The sequence below is a fragment of the Platalea leucorodia genome, assembly GCF_965183815.1.
Source record: "Platalea leucorodia genome assembly, chromosome: 19".
NCBI lineage: Eukaryota > Metazoa > Chordata > Aves > Pelecaniformes > Threskiornithidae > Platalea > Platalea leucorodia.
Window position 1 is genome coordinate 4,645,788 of NC_138841.1, and position 20,206 is coordinate 4,665,993.

General features: G+C 41.3%; 1 protein-coding gene across 2 annotated transcripts in view; it reads left to right on the top strand.

Moving 5' to 3' along the window:
- The window catches only part of MAGI3 (membrane associated guanylate kinase, WW and PDZ domain containing 3), a gene marked incomplete at its 5' end in the record, with an annotated part of 74,908 nt that overhangs the window by 35,364 nt on the left and 19,338 nt on the right, over positions 1 to 20,206 (top strand). For both annotated transcript variants that reach the window (XM_082330231.1, XM_082330232.1), the window contains 12 exons: positions 2,861 to 2,977; positions 4,850 to 4,969; positions 7,242 to 7,451; positions 8,757 to 8,931; positions 9,689 to 9,768; positions 11,910 to 11,967; positions 12,624 to 12,718; positions 13,356 to 13,544; positions 15,028 to 15,636; positions 16,652 to 16,683; positions 18,841 to 18,994; positions 19,592 to 19,683. In XM_082330231.1, coding sequence (XP_082186357.1) covers positions 2,861 to 2,977; positions 4,850 to 4,969; positions 7,242 to 7,451; positions 8,757 to 8,931; positions 9,689 to 9,768; positions 11,910 to 11,967; positions 12,624 to 12,718; positions 13,356 to 13,544; positions 15,028 to 15,636; positions 16,652 to 16,683; positions 18,841 to 18,994; positions 19,592 to 19,683 — 1,931 coding nt within the window. The remainder of the gene's footprint in view (positions 1 to 2,860; positions 2,978 to 4,849; positions 4,970 to 7,241; positions 7,452 to 8,756; positions 8,932 to 9,688; positions 9,769 to 11,909; positions 11,968 to 12,623; positions 12,719 to 13,355; positions 13,545 to 15,027; positions 15,637 to 16,651; positions 16,684 to 18,840; positions 18,995 to 19,591; positions 19,684 to 20,206) is intronic.

Here is a 20,206-nt window from a genome sequence, read left to right on the forward strand (position 1 = left end):
GTGTGCATATCATCATTGAAACAGTTCCTTTGTGGTTAATTTAAATTAAAACTGAAAACAAGATGCTTGTGCCTGTTCATCTTGCAGAACCTGAATGGTATAAAGTACCTCATTCCTCTTGACTGGTCCCTGTGTTGCGTGTGTCATCCTTCAGGGACAGCTCAGCAGCACAACAAACACTAACCTGACATTTATTAGCTCATTTCGGGGAGTCTGATACATGAGGATTTCCTAAAAGCTTGCGTGAAACAATGTAAAGGAGCATGTTCAGCTCCTGAAGGAGGAAATATCTGGCTTTTGCGTAAGAACAAGCTCTGGAGGTTGCCTAAAGCATCCTTACAGTTACTTTATTTTTCTGCTCTCTAATGCACACCATTCTCTATGTGACTTTCTGTCATTTTCTCTCTGCCTACTATTTTGTTTGTCTGTCTTCTGTTTTCCCCAGGCAATCCTTTCAATCTTCAATTTAGTCATCTTGGTCTCAGAGTATAGTCCAATCTTTAAGGTTTTAATGTTAAGATTAACCCCTCGATGTCAGCATATCCTTAGTAGCAGCTTTGCTTTTACTTTTTTTTTGGACTGAGTTAATACTTATTGAAAAGGGTTTATGAGCTTTTAAAGTTTAAAACATGAAGAGGGTAAGATGAGTGAGCAAATAAAGTGTCTGTAATTCTATATCCAGTACAGATTTTCACCTCTTGCCAAATTTTTCCAACATGCAATGCTCTGAACATAGCTAACGACCAGATTCATCCGCCCGAGTGAAATATGTGTGTATTGATCCGCCTAAGTGAAATATGCTTGTATTGTTAAAAGTGCAGTGCTATAGATCTGGCTTTGACAGGGAGATGGATGAACCGTTTTAGTGGTAAAACATTTTTTAATGTTGAGAAACCATCTTGTCTACAAACAATAAAGCGATTTGTAGTAACAAATGGAAAATATTTTTCTTGCTGGAGATTACACCATTTGTTTTCATTTTCCATGACATGTTTTGCTCATTATGCTGCAGAAAGCGAATCCAAAGTTTTATAAAGAACAGCTCATGATGGCAAAATAGGGAATTGAGCTCGGGGCTCGCTGTCATAACAACAGAGAGCGTTGGACCCTGGGGAGCTGCGGAGTTGCTGCGAGTTTTGGGTTTGGGAAGGAGTCAGGGGCCGGGGGATGCTGCTCACCCCACCCATGTTAGTGGGAATTGCTGTTTCACTTGTATAACTCCCAGAAAGCCGCGAGGACGGTAGCGTGGTGTCCTCTCTATGCTGTAGAATGCTTTTTGTGTTTCTGGATGTAATTTTTAAATAAACGACAGCGTTAAAGGAGGGTGAGAAATGGACTTCATTCGGAGCTCAGGGCTCACGTTAAGCACTGGCTGTGCTGGCTGTGTTCCTGGGGGCGTGCGTGTGGTGGGCTTTTTCTTTGTTCGCTTGGGGGCTTAGGGTGGTTTTGTTTGGGTTTTGGTTAATTTATGGACAGCACAGACCTCTGTGAAGAGAGGGCTGATAGGTAATCTTGGTGTCGCCTGTAAATACTTTCCAGCACACCATTGTTTTACTGGAAAAGGGTGCAAATTGCAGTACGGTTTGCCATTAACGTATGGTGGTAGCCGAGGTGATGTTTGAGATGTGTATAAGGTCTGTGTCTGCCCTTGACTTGGCAGAAAGGGGAGGGAAAGTATAAACTTGCCAAAACCAAAACATGCAACTGACTTTGCAGCAGTGACGTGTGCTTGGGAAAATGTGGTTAGTGGTGGTGGAAGGGGGTTTTGGGTATTGGTGGGTTTGGTTTGTTGGGTTTTTTCCAAATTTGACATTTCATGGAAGCACCGTAATCTCGGTTTAAGGTGTAGGTGAGCTTTGCATTCAGACTGATGTGGGTCTGTGCCCCGTTTCATTCTTGGGCCTTTTGAGGTGGCTTCTTCAGCAGCTGGCCTCAGCAGGCTTCGGAGGCTCCGGCAGAATCACTCCTATGGCCAGCTTATACATTTTGTAACCTGTTGCTGACGTAACTGAAAAGGAGCAGTTGAGTGTGCCAGCTTTTTGTTCCTGCTGTAGTGGTGCACCAGCGTACGCCCGCGCCGGCCATCTCCTACGTTGGGTTTTGAAGCCAAAGACTAAGAGTCTTTTTCCCTAAAGCCCCGAGTGTTCTGCTGTAGTACGTAACTTAAATTTATCAAGGTCACTGAACCCTATTTAATGTGCTTTCTGGGAAGATGACAGGGTACAAAAGATTGTTTTGTACCCTTCTGTCAGAAGGATGAAGCAGTAATACAAGAGCTCAGTTATTTGTGTGCTGAAGGGGCCATGGTTATCTAGTGATATGACAGATTCGCTAATGATACCTGACAGAAGTATTGCAAAGGAATAATTGTAAAAAAACCCTCTTCTATCATGCAGTGTTTTTAAAAAGAAAATATTTTCTTTTTATAATATCAAGAATGCAGATTCCCACGTGAGAAGATATTGAGTTCAGGTGCCTAACCAGTAGGGGTAAATTGAATAGAAAATATTATTGCTATATTTTGTAGCAGTTTCCTGTCTGTAGAGACTTTTGATTTTGTATTATAATAATTTTTATTGATTTCAAAACAATTCCAGAATATTGTCACTGTCTTGCGTGGGAGGTACTGAGGTTGAGTGGTTACGGCTCAGCTGTGCTTAAAGTCACTGTGCCAATTTAGACCAGCAGAGTCGGGCTTTGGTAGCATGGAATGGCTTTTCCGTTCAGGTTGTTGCATTTAAAACAACCCAACTCTTTCTGCTGCTTTCTTTTTTTGAAACATTTATAGCAATGAAATACCATTCTTGTTGCAAGATCCTGCTTAATTTTTACAAGTTATTCTTGTTTGTTGTTTTTTAAGGAAAAGTCATCAACAAAGACTTGCGCCACTACTTGAGCCTTCAGTTCCAGAAGGGCTCGATAGACCATAAACTCCAGCAAGTGATCAGAGACAATCTCTACTTGAGAACCATCCCTTGTAAGTATGTAAAGATCAGCCTCATTTGATCTGTTCCTGCTAACTGTCACGTAAATTGAGAGTTTTAAATGCCTTCTCTCCTGATCTGGTTTATAGTTTTACCTTGCAGCAGGAACTTCTGTGAATGGCTTTGCTAGAGTAGTTTCATATCTTAAGTTGCAATGAAAAGGTACAGCCAATCTGGACTGACAAAACAGCAAAAACTTCGGCATTCGAAGCTCAGAGTATTTCAGGAGTATTTATGTTTTACTCATCGGAAGTTTGTCAGTTGTTGTTAGAGTAACCAGAACCACCATGGGAGATCAACCTTCCTCGGCGTGATCAAGCAGTGCAAACACGTCCTGAGTTTTGTCAATGCATTGGTTTTTGCACAAAGAGGAAACTTGGAGCTCGAGAGGGTCACATGCGTTAGGCAGAGTAGCGCAGCTGGAAGGAGAGTTGCAGGAGAGATTATGTGCAGAAAGGGTTGCAATGACAGAAGATACAGAGGAACTGTTGTTCGCTTGTCCTGAGAAGACAGTACAAGGAGGTGGCGGTGGCAAGAGGGAGGGCAAATCCGTGGCCCAAGAAGAGGAGGAAGGAACAGCGCATGGACAGACTTTAGTGTCACAGCAAGAATTAATTAGTCAGGGAATCTGGATGGTCCTGACGTCTCATCAGTTACGCCAGCCCTTCTGCTCTGAGCATCTGCTAGCATCTCTCGGTCCAGCCAACACAGGTGTTAACTTGCCTTTAGCGAGGTGCCTAAAGGTTACTGCTCCCGCGAGCGGAGGTTTATAGAAAGCACCGGTCAAGGTACAGGACGCTCTGACAGCTGCCAGATATCCTGTCCTTGCTTTTCACCCTTCTGTGCCATTTCATTTCTTAATTATCACAAGATCATCCTTTACCTTGTCTCAAAGTTTCACTGATTAAAAAGACTCATCACCGATTGTATTTAAATATTCATTGCGCTAAAAACTTAAAAGTTTGTCAACTAACATTTTTGTAACTACAGGAATTCCGTTCTCGGTTTAGCATCATTATCATATTAAGCACGCCCAAGAGTTTGTGACTTTCTTAAAAGATTAGAAGAGCGAAAGGCAGTTTGGTTAGTAGCAGCTCTTGTTCGTGCTGCTGTCTGAAAAAATTGATGTATGCCTTTAAAATGCTATTGGATTATAGACAGTAATGAATCAGTGGAGTCCTTTCCAGGAGAGCTTTAATTAAGCAATTATAACTATGGGAGGCCCGTATTTATAGACGTAACACTTTGAGGACTTCTGCATTAACACAGCAATTTACTGATTACTTTGAAAAAGCTTACCTATAGCTAGGGTTTGGAGTATAGATGAATTACACTCTGAATTGTAAGGTTAAAAAAATAGTCTTTGTGCCCAGTTACAGATTTAGTGGCCCAAAAATCAAATGTGTTTAGTCACGCTGACCTCATTACAAATTAGTGAGTTGGTACTGGTGGAAACAACGGAGAGAAGAAGCACCTTTACAGCTGTGTTAAAATACCACAGCTCCTAAAGAGCTCCCCAGAATCCCAGACTGCTATTGCCTGGCTCAGGCGTCATCAGCTTCCACAGAATAAGTTTTCAGTTCACTGAGCATAAGAAAGAATTCTCTGCTATTACCACCTCACCCAGCATTTTTCTCCTCCTTCCTCAATACAAGAACTGTCATTCCTATGTAATTCATTGGCCTAGTTTTTATACATTTTGTTCACTTGCTCGCCTGTGTTCTAACTCTTATCTTACTGGAGTGACATCATCATTGTATAAAGATTCACAAATGTATTGTTTTTACTGAATTGTACAGCAGGCAGCGTTTGGTAAACAGGTAGCAGTTAAGTATCTTACAAGAGTGTTTTCTCTGTCTTTTCAGGCACTACAAGGGCTCCCAGAGATGGGGAGGTCCCTGGGGTAGACTATAATTTCATTCCTGTCGAGCAGTTTAAAGCACTGGAAGAAAGTGGAGCCTTGCTAGAAAGTGGAACATATGATGGTATGTTGATAACGTTTCATGGAATGGGAATAAGGACCCAATACTCGTGTCCAGTATCGTGGTCTAAGTGTAGCTCCTTGTACCCAGGAGGTGCCACTTTTCCTGCCTATCGATGGTCATTGCGGTAGTAGAGCGGGAATATTAAATCTATTTTTGAAGTACCTGTGAAGAGGAGCAGTGGTCTTGTTTTGAAGCTGTCTAGTGAATCACAAGTTGTCCTTTCAACCAGTCTTAATGCAATCTGATTATTTTCCCTATTGTGTTTTTGAGGAAGCATTCTGAAAACGTTTGTCTATGCTTGGTAAAATTTTGTTTTAATAGAATTCGTAGTCAATTTTGTTTAAACCTTTGGGAACAGAGCCGTGTTCTTCTCAGAAGTGCATATCAAAAGGACAGAAGGCAAGGGAAATTCTGATACAGCAGGGGAAAAAAAAGTATTTTGCAATGAAAAATTGAACAGCGCTAGACCAGATTGTCCAAATCTGTAGCAACATCGGTTTTGTTAAATGTGACGGGGAAAAACATTGTAATGAAGGCAGTGAACCATCAGGAACTGGTTATCCAGAGGAGTCATGGAGCTGCCACCGTGTGATGGGCTTTTGCTTTGCCTTTTGGTTTGTTTTGTTTGAAAGGGTTTGATGGCAGTCAAAGATAACTTTAAGGTTCCTCTCGTCCCTGTGCTCCGGGGTGGGGGGACGGACCGAAACCCACCTTTGTTTAAAGTGAGAGGGAGGAGAGACCAGTTGGACTGGCTCAGCCCTGGGGTGTCTTGCACTCCTGCGGAGGGTGCCCCGGTTGCAGGTGGGTTTCAAGTGACGATTGCCTGGTTTCCGCTGCTTTTTACTATTGGACGACTTACCTCTTGGCACCACGGACAGAACAAATTGCAAACATCTCACATTGCCTTTTGTATCTCAGTTTATAAAACCTGCAATATGATCTGGCTAGATTTTTTCAAATATATAGTTGTACTTGAAGTCAACTAAATTACAGCCAAATTTTCAGAAATGCTGAGCATGTGCAGCTTTCATTGATGCTCAGCAGAGTTTACCAGATTATAAACCTGCCTGATTTTTACATATGTTTAATATATATTTGATTCAAGCAACTTTAAGCATGCATCTAGAGGACTTCTTTGGTAGGTGGTGGTTTTACTGGCACTTGAATGACTTCGATTGACACACACACACACACACACGCACACACCCCCCAAAAAAAAAGAAGAAAAAAAGAAAATGTCCAAAGTAGAAAATTCTGTGCAAGGCTCTGTACCTCCTTGTTTTCCATGTCTCATGCTGTCTGTTAACATTGTCCTGTCTGTGGAAATCTAAGCAAATTCAGACTAAACTAGCACTTTTTTTTTCCTTAGCTCCCCTTTATCTGGCTGTCACCACTTAGAGCCTCGCCCTCACTGATATTTCAGAAGGGTTTCTTTTTTTTTCTTTTTTTCTTTTTTTTTTTTTTTTTCCCGTGGTCAAAACCATATCCAGCCACCAAATGTTACCCCAGCAGGAATTCTGGGAAGCTCTCTTGCTGTGTGCTCAATTCCCTAATAAAAATCATATGAGCAGTCAGGAGAGAGGTCAGTTGCCGAAATTCTTTTCCAGAAAACAACAGATGATTCCTGGTCTTTGTGTTTTAGATTAAAATATTGAAGTAAAAATCTGCTCATTTTTCTCAAGTACAAATCATTTTTAGATGAAGCTGTATTAATGGCTTTGTTTGGCAAGTGTATTGCCAGTAGAAAATTGTAGGGCTGTAGTTTTAAAATCAATTATTTGTAACTGCTTTTATGTAAGTAGATACTTTATGTTTCTGCACAAAATTAATTTGCTTTTTGACTTTAGTGTGTTTCTGTTGCTGCATATTACTCTGTTAATCAGTTAAACAGTATATAGAGTAAGAACAATTGATTTTCACTGTTTTGCTTCTCTCAGACTGTTCCCCAAGTCTCTTTATGGAGCATTAGTGAATTCCAGGCAAAGTAATAAATCTGTCTTTTTCTTTGAAAACACGTAGCAGGACAGAAATTTTGAATTAAACCTGTTGTTTTCTGATGTCCAATAGCATCATTGGCAAAAAAACCAATGTAGGAATAAATAGGTTTTGACTGTTGACTGGGTTTTGATTGTGCTGATGTCTTCTCTAAGAAGTTAAGTTACAGTTCAGGTCTTTCACTAAAAACACGTTATATGGGCAATAAAACATTCACTGCCAGTACTTTCAGCAGGTATCAGTGCTTTAGTCATCTTGATTTCTCTCTCATTGTCAGGTAATTTTTACGGTACTCCGAAGCCTCCAGCAGAGCCCAGCCCCTTTCAGCCTGATCCGGTGGATCAAGTTCTTTTTGACAATGATTTTGATACCGAATCACAGAGGAAAAGAACCACGTCCGTCAGCAAAATGCAAAGGATGGACAGTTCTCTCCCCGAAGAGGAGGAAGAGGAGGAAAAGGAAGCAGTTAATGGCAGCGGAGGGATAGGTTGGTTGACAAGGGGTGAAATTCCCTGAAGTATTGTATGAATGGATAAGAAGTATACGAATAACATTTATGCTTGCTTGAACTGCTTCCTTAGTTTTGGTGAAGTTTGAAGGCAGTTTTCTATTCAGACTGGTGTTTTTACTCGATTTTGAAATTATCTTTTAAAAAGAAACAGCTGTTCTCCCAGCCAGATGTGCAATTGCATCATAAAATGCACTGCTCAGTAGAGAACATGTAGTGCTGGGTATCAGCCAGTTACATGAGGAGGAAGGAAAAATCTATCCACTCTTCAACTAACAGAATCCTTTGCAGAGTATAATTCATACCCTGTAAATGTTATTGTTTAATTTTGAGGAGATTACTGAATTTGTATGCAGGAGATTTTAGTGAAACGATTGGTTTAAGGGGCAACACTAGCTCATACTGTAAACTTTTCAGATTATTTTGGTTAAGGGAACTATCATGCAACCTGAAACTGCCTAAAGGGGAGAATGCGGAGAGAAATAAAGCAGAGTGCGTTGAGACTGGACCAGTGTCCAGTTGGACGTTTCAAAGATTGGCAGGAAGCCCTTTTCGTTTCGCTGTCATGGTTACTCATCTCGAGGGGGAAGAACTGATGGCGGAGAGAAACCGTCACATTGCATTTGCAGATGATCCTGTGCGTGAGTGTTTAAGACAGACTTATATTGACTAGACCTGACCTAATCTTGCAAGCTTTGGGGCTGGCAACACAACGGCACAGAGCAGCCCGGAGGCTGGGCTGGTGGTTAGGTGAAGCTCACGGACATCGTTGTGTGACGGAGGATACTGAGCATAACCTTGGGACTGAAGGGTGGAGGCTTGCATTTAAAGTTTTCTGCAGGGATTTTTGGGAGCTTTTTCTTCTTGTGGCCTGCAGGAGGGTGTTGTTTGTTTTATTGCCGTTTGGGTCTTCTCTACGTTTCATTCTGGTGCTTTGAGGAATATTAGTAGGATTTGGAGTGGGGGTCGATGGCATTACAAACATCGTTCTCTATGTAGGGACTGCAACAAAGTGCAGTCAACTTGGATTTCTGCCAGTGTTGATTTTTCAGCGTAGGCTCAGGCACATAATACAAGGTTAATTCTGTTTGGCAGAGGAAGAGCAGAGTTCAGTGTTCTCATGTCAGCTTTTCAAAGTTCACAGCTGAAAAAAAAGTGGAAAAATGCACATCACATACAGGGACGTGTTTGACATCCACTCGTAGCCAGATTAAGAGGGTGGTTCTTTGTGAGAAACAACATAAACATCTGACAAATAGTAACACTTTCCCTGAACAACTGCAGAAAACAAAGAAAAACATTCAGATTCTCCTGACTGGATGAAACCTGTTCCCAGCTACAACCAGACAAGCAGCTCTATGGACTTCAGAAATTACTTGTCGAGGGATGAAACCCTGGAACCGCTGCCCAAGAACTGGGAGATGGCCTACACCGACACTGGCATGATCTACTTCATTGAGTGAGTAGACCGACACTGCGGGGGGGTTGCTGTGCCCTTCGGAGGAGAGAAGTGCTGATGAGCTGCAGTCTAGGAAGCTGCCTGCTGCTCTTACACCTCTCTTCTTCTGCTCTTACTGCTTCTATTTCTGTATGAAATTTAATGTATTCCTACTGTTCAGTTCCTTACTGATAGTCATCTGTGCTGCGTGCTTGGTATGACTGCCATCGTGCAGGAAAGCCTTATGGTTCCACGTGCATCATATAAACCTTCACTATGTCAAATTTCCGAGAGCTTGTTTATTCTCTCTTCGCTACTTGAGTTCCTTGGCTGGGAATGCATGCTTAAAAATACAAATAGCACAGATTAAAGGCCAGGATAGGAAAGCGGCTCATATGTGCACGTGTGAAACAGCCTCATTTATTAATTTCTAAAGGCAACAAAAACCTTACTGGGAGTCAAGCGTAAGAAGGGGCTAAAAATGTTTGTTCCTTTCAGGTAGAAATAGCTGATATTCCCACATGAGCTCTTGGGGGCAGGGGAGAGTGTTTGTACCTCTAATATTTCACATCTGTCCTGGAGAATCTCCAGTGTGCTCGTACCTCTGAGCATCATTGTTGCCTTTTTTTAGCATTCTGTGATGTGCTGAGGCACAAATAAAGGTTACGTTATCTAAAGGCTACAGTTTGCACATGGTAGTAAATATTTAAAAGTAAAGCAAAGTTTCTTCAATCTGAGGGAGTTCTCGTCTTCTAATGGGGTGTGTTCTGCTCCACAGTCATAACACCAAGACAACCACGTGGCTTGATCCACGGCTCTGTAAGAAAGCCAAAGCTCCTGAAGATTGTGAAGATGGAGGTGAGATGTTCAGAATTCATCTGTCACCTGTGACTGATAAATGTCTTGAGTTTATCACAGCTGGATATGATCCATTACTGCTGTGGTAGAAGCTTCTTCCTGATACACGTGACTGGAGCAGGCAGTGTAGAGCCGAGTGTCCCTAGTTTGGTGGCAATAGGAGTTAAAAGAAGACTGGGAAAGTCCGTAGTGTATTTTCCCTGGAGTAGTAGAATCTGACTGAATCGTGGGTTTGTCTGCATTCCTGAGATGCGAGTGAGATATTTTGTTCCAGTAACTAGCATTGCTGGGGAGAAAGCTGCATATATTTGTGACGATCTCACTGGAAATTGTTGTGCGGGTGGAATGTGGCAGGAGGAAAAGGTCCATAAGTGTTAGAATATAGGAGTAATGAAGAAGGTACAGCATAATACCTGTTGCTAATGATACCTATTGCATGTGACATGATATAATATTTGAATCCATAAGTAGGGTGAACAATCTGACTCCCTTCAACTCTTCATGTTGTTGCTTCAAGACCTACAGGTCAGGTTCGTGCTTGGCCTACGGACAATTCCTGCAACCATTTCCTAGATAGTCACGCAATTTAGTCAGCTAGAAGAGAGTACCGAATAGCTCTGTCTTCAGCAAATGCCTGACATGTTTCAGAAGCCGAGGCAGACTCAGAATAGCCTGTCATCTTCCTAAATTGCACAGTCTAACAATCATGAATTCATAATGAAGCCAGCTGCAGCAATGGACGCGTACTGCTGCTTATTAAACATATGTGCAGCTCACCACAGGATAAAAAGAGCACTTTAAACAGAGAGATGCAGGATATCCAAACGAACAACGTTTAAATGAATAGACCCACTGGGTCTTTTGTCAAACCCTGTGGAGTGATGCTGGTATTAATAATTGGTAACATGCTGTCATATGCTAGGAAGATTCCTGTCACCATCAAACTTAAGGCAGCCTCAGACAAGATTACATAGCAGTTTTATCCTTCAAATGTCTAGCTACCTGACTATCCATTATTCTAATATTTAAATTTCCATGGTCAAGATAACTAGCACAATAAAGATAGAATAATTGGACCTCTGTGTTAACTGCTTATCACCTTCAGTAGTAATGATCTGCTGCTGGGTGCCATCTTACCAGATTCTGAATTTGCCATAAAAAGGAGCTTTTCACATGTAACTTTCAGTACCTATATCAAACAGGTAATTTTTTTATTTTAGACCTCTAGTGTAGGGATGTCCAAGGCAGTCAGGCCCGAGCCGCTGTCAGCAAGCTTGCTGTGGCTGCAAGAGCAGTCAGGCTGCAGCAGCATAGAACTGCATCTCCTCGTCTTGGCAGGCCAGGCAGTCTGTGCTGAATTTGATGTGGCCAGACCCAGACACGTGCTAGCTCGTTTTGGGGTGTCTCACTATATTGTAAACATCAGGGCAAAATAGCCTACCATGGCTGGGGCTCTCTTCTTGGTCATCGCATACGGCTGTTATAGTTCTGACTGAAGGTTTCTTGGGTTGACTGAAAACCGAAATGCTGTCAGAATACAGTGAAATATCCTGATGTTATTGAGAGAATAAATAAAGGTGGCATTACTTCTGCCAGGTGGTCTTAAATGGAAAGTACAAGAGGAATGGAGATGCATGGTTTTACAAGCTTGGGATGTGATTCTGCAAGGCATTTATAGTTCTCTTTTGTGGTGTGTTTGGGGTAGAAGCAGTGCGACCATATTCATATTGTACAGTTTAAAAAGTTGACAACTATCAAATCACATTCCTAATTTATAATTAGATTAATTTTAAATAATGTATTTTTCTTCCCCTTTATAGTTTCTTCCTCTCTAAATAGGTTAGGTTGTATCTTATTCTTAAGTTTATTATACGTTTAAAGTGGTGTGATTTTGTTGAATACAAGTCTCCTCATCTAGTGGAACAGAGCGAGAGTTACAGGACTTCAGATTCCCTGGAACAGGCTGATGTCCTTTCATCAGAAGGACCAGCCTCAAACAAACGAAGGGAAGAAAAAAGGACCTGTATTTTCCTCGTATTTTTCATGAGTCCGTAATCTGTCCTCCTGTTCCTTCATAAGACCTCTGATATTTGCTGATCGTTCTCCACTGTAATGGAGAATTTTGTTCTTTTTGATTGCAGAACTTCCTTATGGGTGGGAAAAAATAGAAGACCCTCAGTACGGAACATATTATGTTGAGTAAGTACTAATTATTAATTTGACACAGTTATAAATTGAGCAGAAAATAATGAAGCTCTTGATATGCAGCATGTATAGGTTGTAATGCAATGTAAGTGTTAAACATATCCAGTAGAAACAGTTCGAGAGGCAATGAACACATGGTGCGCACTGCTGAAGCACAGGCGTGTGGGAAGGTCTGTGGTGTGACCTGCTAACATTTTTTGACCTTGCAAACCAACACAGGTATTCAAATTCTGCTCAAACTTACTGTTTTTTTCCACTCTGCTGTACTACTCTAACATCTACTAGTAAAAAGGTGACGTCTGAGTTTGTAGAGGTAGATGGAAGCAACGCATAATGTCAAGAGAAAAAACAGATTTTCTCAGTTCTAATCTATTACAACGTTTTGAAAATTTGCAGAGTGGAATGAAGGTATACTCTACCTAATAATTACAGGAAGTAAAATTGTATTGGCTCTTAAAGTAAATCAAGTTGTTGAAAGAAGAAAAATGCTTTCAGTGTTGATTATGATAGTTTATTGTTCATTCCTCCAGAGCATTTATCTGAGATAATAAAAAATAGTATTTGTAGATGTATCTTTTGGGGTTGTCTTTTCTGTGAAATAGGCAGATGCTTTCTGCTGAAATCTTGATCTACCTTTTGTATGTTTACAGTCATATTAACCAGAAAACTCAGTTTGAGAACCCTGTATTGGAAGCCAAAAGAAAAAAACAGCTAGGACAGACTGACGTTGGCCCTTCAAAATCAGGTATCACTGAATATTGTGTTCTTTGTCACTGATATCTTTATCTGCAAGCATGCATCGTAACTAACCGATTTTGGAATTCACCAAGGCATTAGCCTTGTCTTTTCGCTGGCCACTGTGGTGTTGCCCTCCCAAATCTGTAGGGGTTTTTGAATGATTTTTTTAATGTTAAAGTTGAACGGAGACCCTAAGGCTGCTTTAAAATCATTTTGCTCATTCTGAAGCTGGTTGTCATAAGCAGCTTTTGAATATACGGAGGGTTAGAAGTGCCAGCTGGAAGATGCAGGTAAAACGACACCTGGAATTTTTATGCTTTTGATCTGCTTTAGGCTTGGTGTTCAAGGGTTAGAGTGCGAAACTGGGAATTAGAGGTGGGAGCTTTACTTCCAGCTCTCTTGTAATCTGTACAAGTGTCTTGAAAAACTCTTAACTTTCCCATTCACCTAACTCAGCTGTGAAATGAGCGTTACAGTATCTTGTTTGCTTTACTCCATAACAGTGCTGCAGAGGGTAACCACTGTTAACCAAACAAATCATTAACCTTTATGACACCTTAAAAACACACACACACACACAAAAAACTTATCAAAACTAACCCTGGTTTCCTACCTTCGTGTCTCTTTGTTCCATAATTCAAAAGGACCAGAGAAGTCTGTCTTCACTAGAGATCCATCCCAGCTTACAGGAGCACTTATACGGACGTCGCTGAAAAAAAGTACAATGGGATTTGGCTTTACAATCATTGGAGGGGACAGACCTGATGAGTTCCTCCAGGTGAAGAATGTGTTAAAAGATGGACCCGCTGCACAAGACGGGAGAATTGCACCAGGTAAAGTGTTATTTCCCTAAACTTCCATTTCCTGTGGTGCTTTTTGAGAATGCAGCTTCTGAGGCACGGGAGGTTGGATGGCTCCATCCACTGACTCTGATTACGAGCTCCTCACTAAATGAAATAGTTTTTGGATTTGTGAAAGACCTGTGTAGAGCAGTGGCTCAAAAGGAAAAGAAGCAATGTTCTAGATGCAAATCTACTTTGAAGATTTCAGTAGTTCTGCTTTAGCCAAGACTTTTAGCTTCATGGTTGTTTACAGAATGTATTTTTATTCCCTCTCTATATGTAAAGTGCAAAACGTATAGTGCATTTGAATCCTGGTCTGTGTTTTGCCTTGTTGCTGCCAAAAAACATAACACCAACTATTAAATTTGAAGAAAACATGCAGCAGGAATGAGCAAGCAAAGCTATATGAACTGGGCAAGTGAGAAAACGAGAGAGATGAGAGAGCGCCTGCAATCCATGAAGAATTGCAGGCTTTTTCATTGTTATTATATGTTTAATTTACCTATAAGCTTACTGTAACATACAGTTTACATATTAAAAAAATGCATAATGCTTCTTTACATACCACATGAACTCTCTTACTCCTCAGAGAAGAAGAGTAAGAAGAGTTCATGCTTTCGATGACTTAATATTATTTACTTACAAAATGAAACAATTTCCTGTTTTGTTGCTGAGCTATTACTTGAACTTGTTTGTATGCAGTTCACTTTCCTCCTCTGTAAAAATGAAGGTGATCGTGCAGTGTTGTGTTGCGGTGCACACACATTTGAATGAAAAGATGTATATCTGTTCCTGTTGTTGTTCATGTAATAGGGGAATTACTGTTTTACTGATGCCCGGGCATTTAAGTGATAAGACAGTTTGCTTGCTGGGAATATTGTATTGCACGTGCAATGTTTCATGATCAAAATGATGCAAATTATAAAACAAGGTTTCAGGATCTGAAGCCTGCTTCCATTTCATTTTGAAAATACATGCTTAGCCATGTGTGGCAACAGTGTAAGAGTACGGAATGTGTGTGGGCGCAATCCTAGCTTAAGTTCAGCCAGTCCTAAAATAAACATAGGACCCCCCCCCCCCCCCCAAAAAAAAAATCCGATTTATTCTGGATTGAGTTTAGGATGATGTACAATATGAATTAAAGTAGAAGACATCTGCTTGCAGTAGTGTGCGTGTGCTGCTTCATCTCCTGTGACTGTACAGTATCATTTTTTAAATCTGCTGCAGATTAAACTTTATATATTTAGCACACTGTGTTCTGAGATGAAATAGAATAAATGCAAAGAGGAAATCCTTTATGCTTCTTGGCAACAGATAGCCAAGAAGTAGTAGCCCAGCCACCACTTGTTATTAGTTTTGAAGACTGCGCGGTGATTTCCTCCAGTTAGGCTTTTGTTCTGAGCCTCAGAACACAGGACAGGTGTGGGCGGTTTCATTTCTATTTTTGACGCTGTTGAACTTCCTTTTGTAACAGGTGATGTCATTGTAGACATAAATGGAAGTTGTGTCCTTGGCCATACCCATGCAGACGTTGTCCAGATGTTTCAGCTAGTTCCTGTCAATCAGTATGTGAACATGACTTTGTGTCGTGGTTATCCTCTTCCTGACGACAATGAAGACCCTGTGGTAGATATAGTGACAGCTACACCTATCATCAACGGACCGCCTGTGACCAAAGGAGATGTTTGTGTGACCGGCCAAGATTTAGTAGCAGGAACAGTTGTGTTGGACCAGAATGGAAAAATGGGCCCTATGTTGGTCAATGGTCGTCTGAATGGCCCTTCCGTGGATACAGCTGAGCAGAGGATCTCTCTTGCATCTTCAGGAGCCTCTCAGCCAGAGCTGGTCAGCATTCCTCTAGTCAAAGGTCCTAAAGGCTTTGGGTTTGCCATTGCAGACAGTCCTACAGGACAGAAGGTGAAAATGATTTTAGACAGCCAGTGGTGCCAAGGCCTTCAGAAAGGGGACGTGATCAAGGAGATTTGCCATCAGAACGTACAAACCTTGACACATCTGCAGGTGGTGGAGGTACTGAAGCAGTTTCCAGTAGGAGCAGAGGTGCCGCTGCTTATCTTAAGAGGAGGTACATACGTAGATTTATGGTTGTCATATATGGTTATATGCTTTTTAAAAGTCCCTTTTTAGTGTGCTATCTAAATCGTGTCCGGTCTTGACAGTTAAGTAGCAGCTTATTATGTCTCTGAGCTGTTATGTTCTAAGTTTAATTTATACCCCTGAGTATTTGGGGTGAGAGCATATTGCTAGGGTTTTTTTTCCAAAATTTTATTATGATATGTTTATGCACTGTCTCTTCCAAGTGTCTGGGGAGTGCTAAAGCAAAAATGCGGTCTCTAGCATAATACAAAGTGTATGACGCATAGAGTTTTCTGAGGTTCTCCAAATGCATTCCAGTAACTGTAGCTGTAATGGACAGGTGATTAAAGGAGAGGAAGAAGCATCAGCAGTGAGGTGGAGCTGGTCACTGGAAATACCAGAAAAATTCTCATTTTGGCTCTTGCATATTTATACCTCTTCAGTGACTGTCAGTCACAGACCAGAATGTGTCTTCTCCCCAAAAGCTGACTAGGAGATAGTGTGCGTTTGCCAGAAGGAGCTGAATGAATTACGAAGCAACACGTGGCTGCTTAGTGTCCCTTTAAGCTTTTATTGTAGCCCTGAGAGTGTCACTTCAAATAGTCATCCACATTTGCAAAAATCTCCAGGTCTTTTTCTGTATAAATGCTACTATTCCTTAATCAGCTAAGGAAATAATTAGATTTCTTTGGTAGCAAGTGAAATTCCTCTAGGCAAATTCACAAAGTCTCCCTGTCCAATGAACTGATGTGCGATTTGGTTGACCAGTGTCTAGCAAAAAGAGAAATAGATGTTTTTCATTGTTGTACAGCCGGCAATTCTAATTTGAAACTTCTCTGAAGTGACGTTTATGGTCAACTGAACATTCACATTGCCATTTAAAAGAAGTCTGAATAAGCAGTTATTGTTTTCAACCTGGGAGGAGCTCATTATATTGCCTTAATGCTGTTTAAACTTTTGGTGACATAGTATTGAAATTGCTTTCTACATTGTATTTTCTTCAGGTCCACCCTCACCTACTAAAACTGCCAAAGGGGTGAGTATTAGCAATGTATTTAAATTTGTTTCTGATAAGAGAATATTCAACGGGTTTTGGTGGTAAAACAGACTCACAAATATGGTGTACTTAACACAAAAGATTCCTTGGAGTTTTTTTGAGTTGTTTAATGGAGGTGATGGATGTCTCTCTTCTTACTCCTGAGGAATCAAGAATGCAGCAAAGATCCTGTATGATGATGGGTGTAGTACTGTGGATTTGTCCTGATTTTAAATATGACATTGCCACTTAAGTTCTATCATTATTTCCTTTTTTTTGCATTATATTTGAAATTGCTATCTCTGTGCACACTTTGGCCTGCTTTTGTAATCTCATCTCCTCTGGGTTTTAGTCCCTGTGATAACCTGCAAGATGATTTAGCAAAACCGCGTCTACTTAGCTGGCACAAATTCATTGACTTAAGTAACTGCTGTCAGAATACCCATTAAATGGGAAACAAAAGACAGTATATATATTTTTTTTCATTGCTAATTATCTGTATTAAAGTGAAACGGGATTTCTAAAATAAGTTTATGATACTTCGGTATTTCTCAATCCTCGCATAGAATTAATGGACTTGTTAGTACTCCCTTCTAAAAATGCTTGCTTGTCTTTGACTCCATATTTTCAGGAAGTCTCTATGTAGCGGTACATTTGTAGTTTGATACTCATTATTCTTGGAAGTTTTATCTTTTGGGGTATCTTTAATATATATTAGCTCAGTAAAGACTCCTTGGGCTTAATAAAATACCCTCTGACTGGATAATGCTGATAGTAATGCATATTTTTGTCACGAGCACTTCTTTTATGAATTAGGCTAGTTGGTGAGCAGAGCTGTTTCTTTAAAAATGTTTCTTGTACAGAAAAAATTATTTCATTTTTGGAGAACCCCATTACCAGGATGTAGATGTAGCTTCTTTTTCTGTCTTTGTCCTGCTGTTTGAGTATCGAAGTCGTATCCCAGCAGTGGGATAACATGAGCACACAAGTTCAGCGTGCTTGAAACAGACTGCACTCAACGAGATTTGCAGATTCAGTTCCTTGCAATCGTACAGCTGCCCACACTAAATAAATCAGTGCATAAATCTCTGCAGTTTGAGGATGCAAGCCTCGTCAGCGTGGCTCCTGTGTCAGTGGACTCCGTGCAGGCATGCTAAAAATACTGCAGACTCAGGGGCTGGCGTTCTAGCACACGTGCAGCAGCAGCTTCCCGTGGAGCACTCGATGTTCAGTGGCATTCAGCAGCATGGCAAAATAATTCAGTTAAAAAGGGCAAGTTCTTGTGTTTATAAACATGCAAGAAGTGTCAAACTGCTAAATCGCTTGGGGCGGTGTTCTTCCACTCTTCGTAAAAGGGCATATCTAAGTCTATTCTGCCTGTGCTTTTGCTTAACATGCACAGACGTATGCAGACTACCATGTTCCAGTTTGCCAGGTTGGGTTTCAGCCCAGAATAAGTATTGAGAGTTACTTTAGTGCCTAATCGATTGGAAATGAGGGTGGGAGACCACAAGGATGCTTGGTGTCCTTTCTTCATGAATACTAATAGGAGTGTTGCAGCTATCAGATCATAAAAGAAAAATGCAAATACTGGATTACTAATGCCTCGCACTACCCACGTGTATTCCTCCTGTTCGGTATTTATAATGCCGTTGGGATACCTGCAGCAAACCACCTGACGTTGGGCACGCCTCACGTGCTCTTGTTGGGACGTGGTTTGGCAGTGGGCAGGAGGCAGTGCCTGCGGAGCAGCTTGCGCCCGTGGTGGTGGACCGCGGTGCAGAGCCCGGCAGGTGCCTGCTGAGGAATAGGTCCCTTCTCTGAACATGACCAGTCCTGCACGCCCTGCTTCATCCCGGGTGTCGGTAACCACCAGGAGCTGGCTAGCTTACTCATCTCTGAGCATCAGTCACTTCAAACCCCCTTTCTAAGCCCAGTCTTCAGTAGAAACCTGTGGCCTGTGAGGAAGACTTCAGTAGTCCGGTCAGACACATACATTGGAAAAGCTACGTTGAGTTGTAATATTATTCCCCTATTCCCTTGTTTTGCTCTGCGTTTCACCTCTGCATGATGTTTATTGTCTTTGCACACACACCTACACAAATTCAGTTACACTTTGGATTTAATACGGATTTTGTGGGGTGGGGTCTGTTTCAGAAGGACAAGCAGGACAGTTCAGGTAGTTTGGAAGCTGTTGGCGATCCCATCCCGCAGCCGATGCCGTTTCCACCCACTGCTGTACGACCAGGCTCTCCTAAACTAGACCCTTCGGAAGTCTACCTGAAGTCTAAGACTCTATATGAGGACAAACGTGAGTATATCAACTTCAACTTGGAAATATTCAATTATGAAGGAATTTTTTCTTTGTCATACGTGTGGTAAAACTACTGTGACTTCCATATTGAGTTTGTTAACCTCCTATAGATAAAACATTTCAAGAAATGCATAATTCATACAGAAATTAGAAAACTGTGGAACTTCTTTTTAAAAAAAAGATACAATATGCTTCAACCATATTTACGATAAAACACTTAATCATAGAAATGGTCTCAAGGATGATCTGGTTCTGAAGTAAACTGAAGTAGACCTGACCATGTCAGAGTTTATGGAAGGTAGCTGTGAGTTGTGTTACAGACCGGATTTTATCCTGGCCCACCATACAAATGCAGCTGTGGTTTCTCCTTTGGCATTTGTCAATCTATCCTTTCCTTTTTCAGCCTTTTCTTGAAAATTGATTTTTCCATTTTGGAAAGAGAATGTCACTGAAGATTTGACTGTTTGAATTATTTACTGTATTTCTGGTTGCTGTGTTCTGTTGATAAGAAGAGTCAGAATGCACCGCAAAAGCATAATCTTTCAATAATCAAAGATAGCTCCTTACATGTTTTGAAATGTTGCTTCGTCTTAGCTCCAAACACAAGAGATTTGGATGTTTTCCTGCGAAAACAAGAGTCAGGCTTTGGTTTCCGGGTGCTCGGAGGGGATGGACCAGATCAGCCCGTAAGTGAAACAATTTATGGTTGCCTATGTGTTATCTTACAGTATTACTGTTAGAATGACTCCTACTCTGTCATCCTCATTTCCCTCTCATCCTAAACAGTTCAGTGATGACAAAATTGATCAATGCAGTAACTGCCTTTTAAAGATAAAGATTTGATTCAGATTTCCTTTCTTCTTTTCCTCTTCGTGGCTGACTTTAATCTGCAAGGTTCCCGTGCCCTTTCTGCTATCTAGAGTCTGTCTTTGGCACCAGTTTTCTCTGTCAGGCTGATAATACTGATGGTGTTTCTGTAGTCGTTGCTGTGTCTTGGGAGCACTCAAAAGGGCAGCGCTGGTGCTCAGCCTTTGCCCGTTTCCACCTGATGCCGATGGTGGCCTTGGCACACAACGCGCCCCGGTAATGCTCAGCGTGCCGTGCATGTCGGCGCGTCCCGAGGAGCAGCTGAGTGGAAGGAAGCTGCTGCTGACCCTGCAAAAACTCCATCAGGCCATTCTTTTGAATGCAGCCCAGTAAAAACAGGCA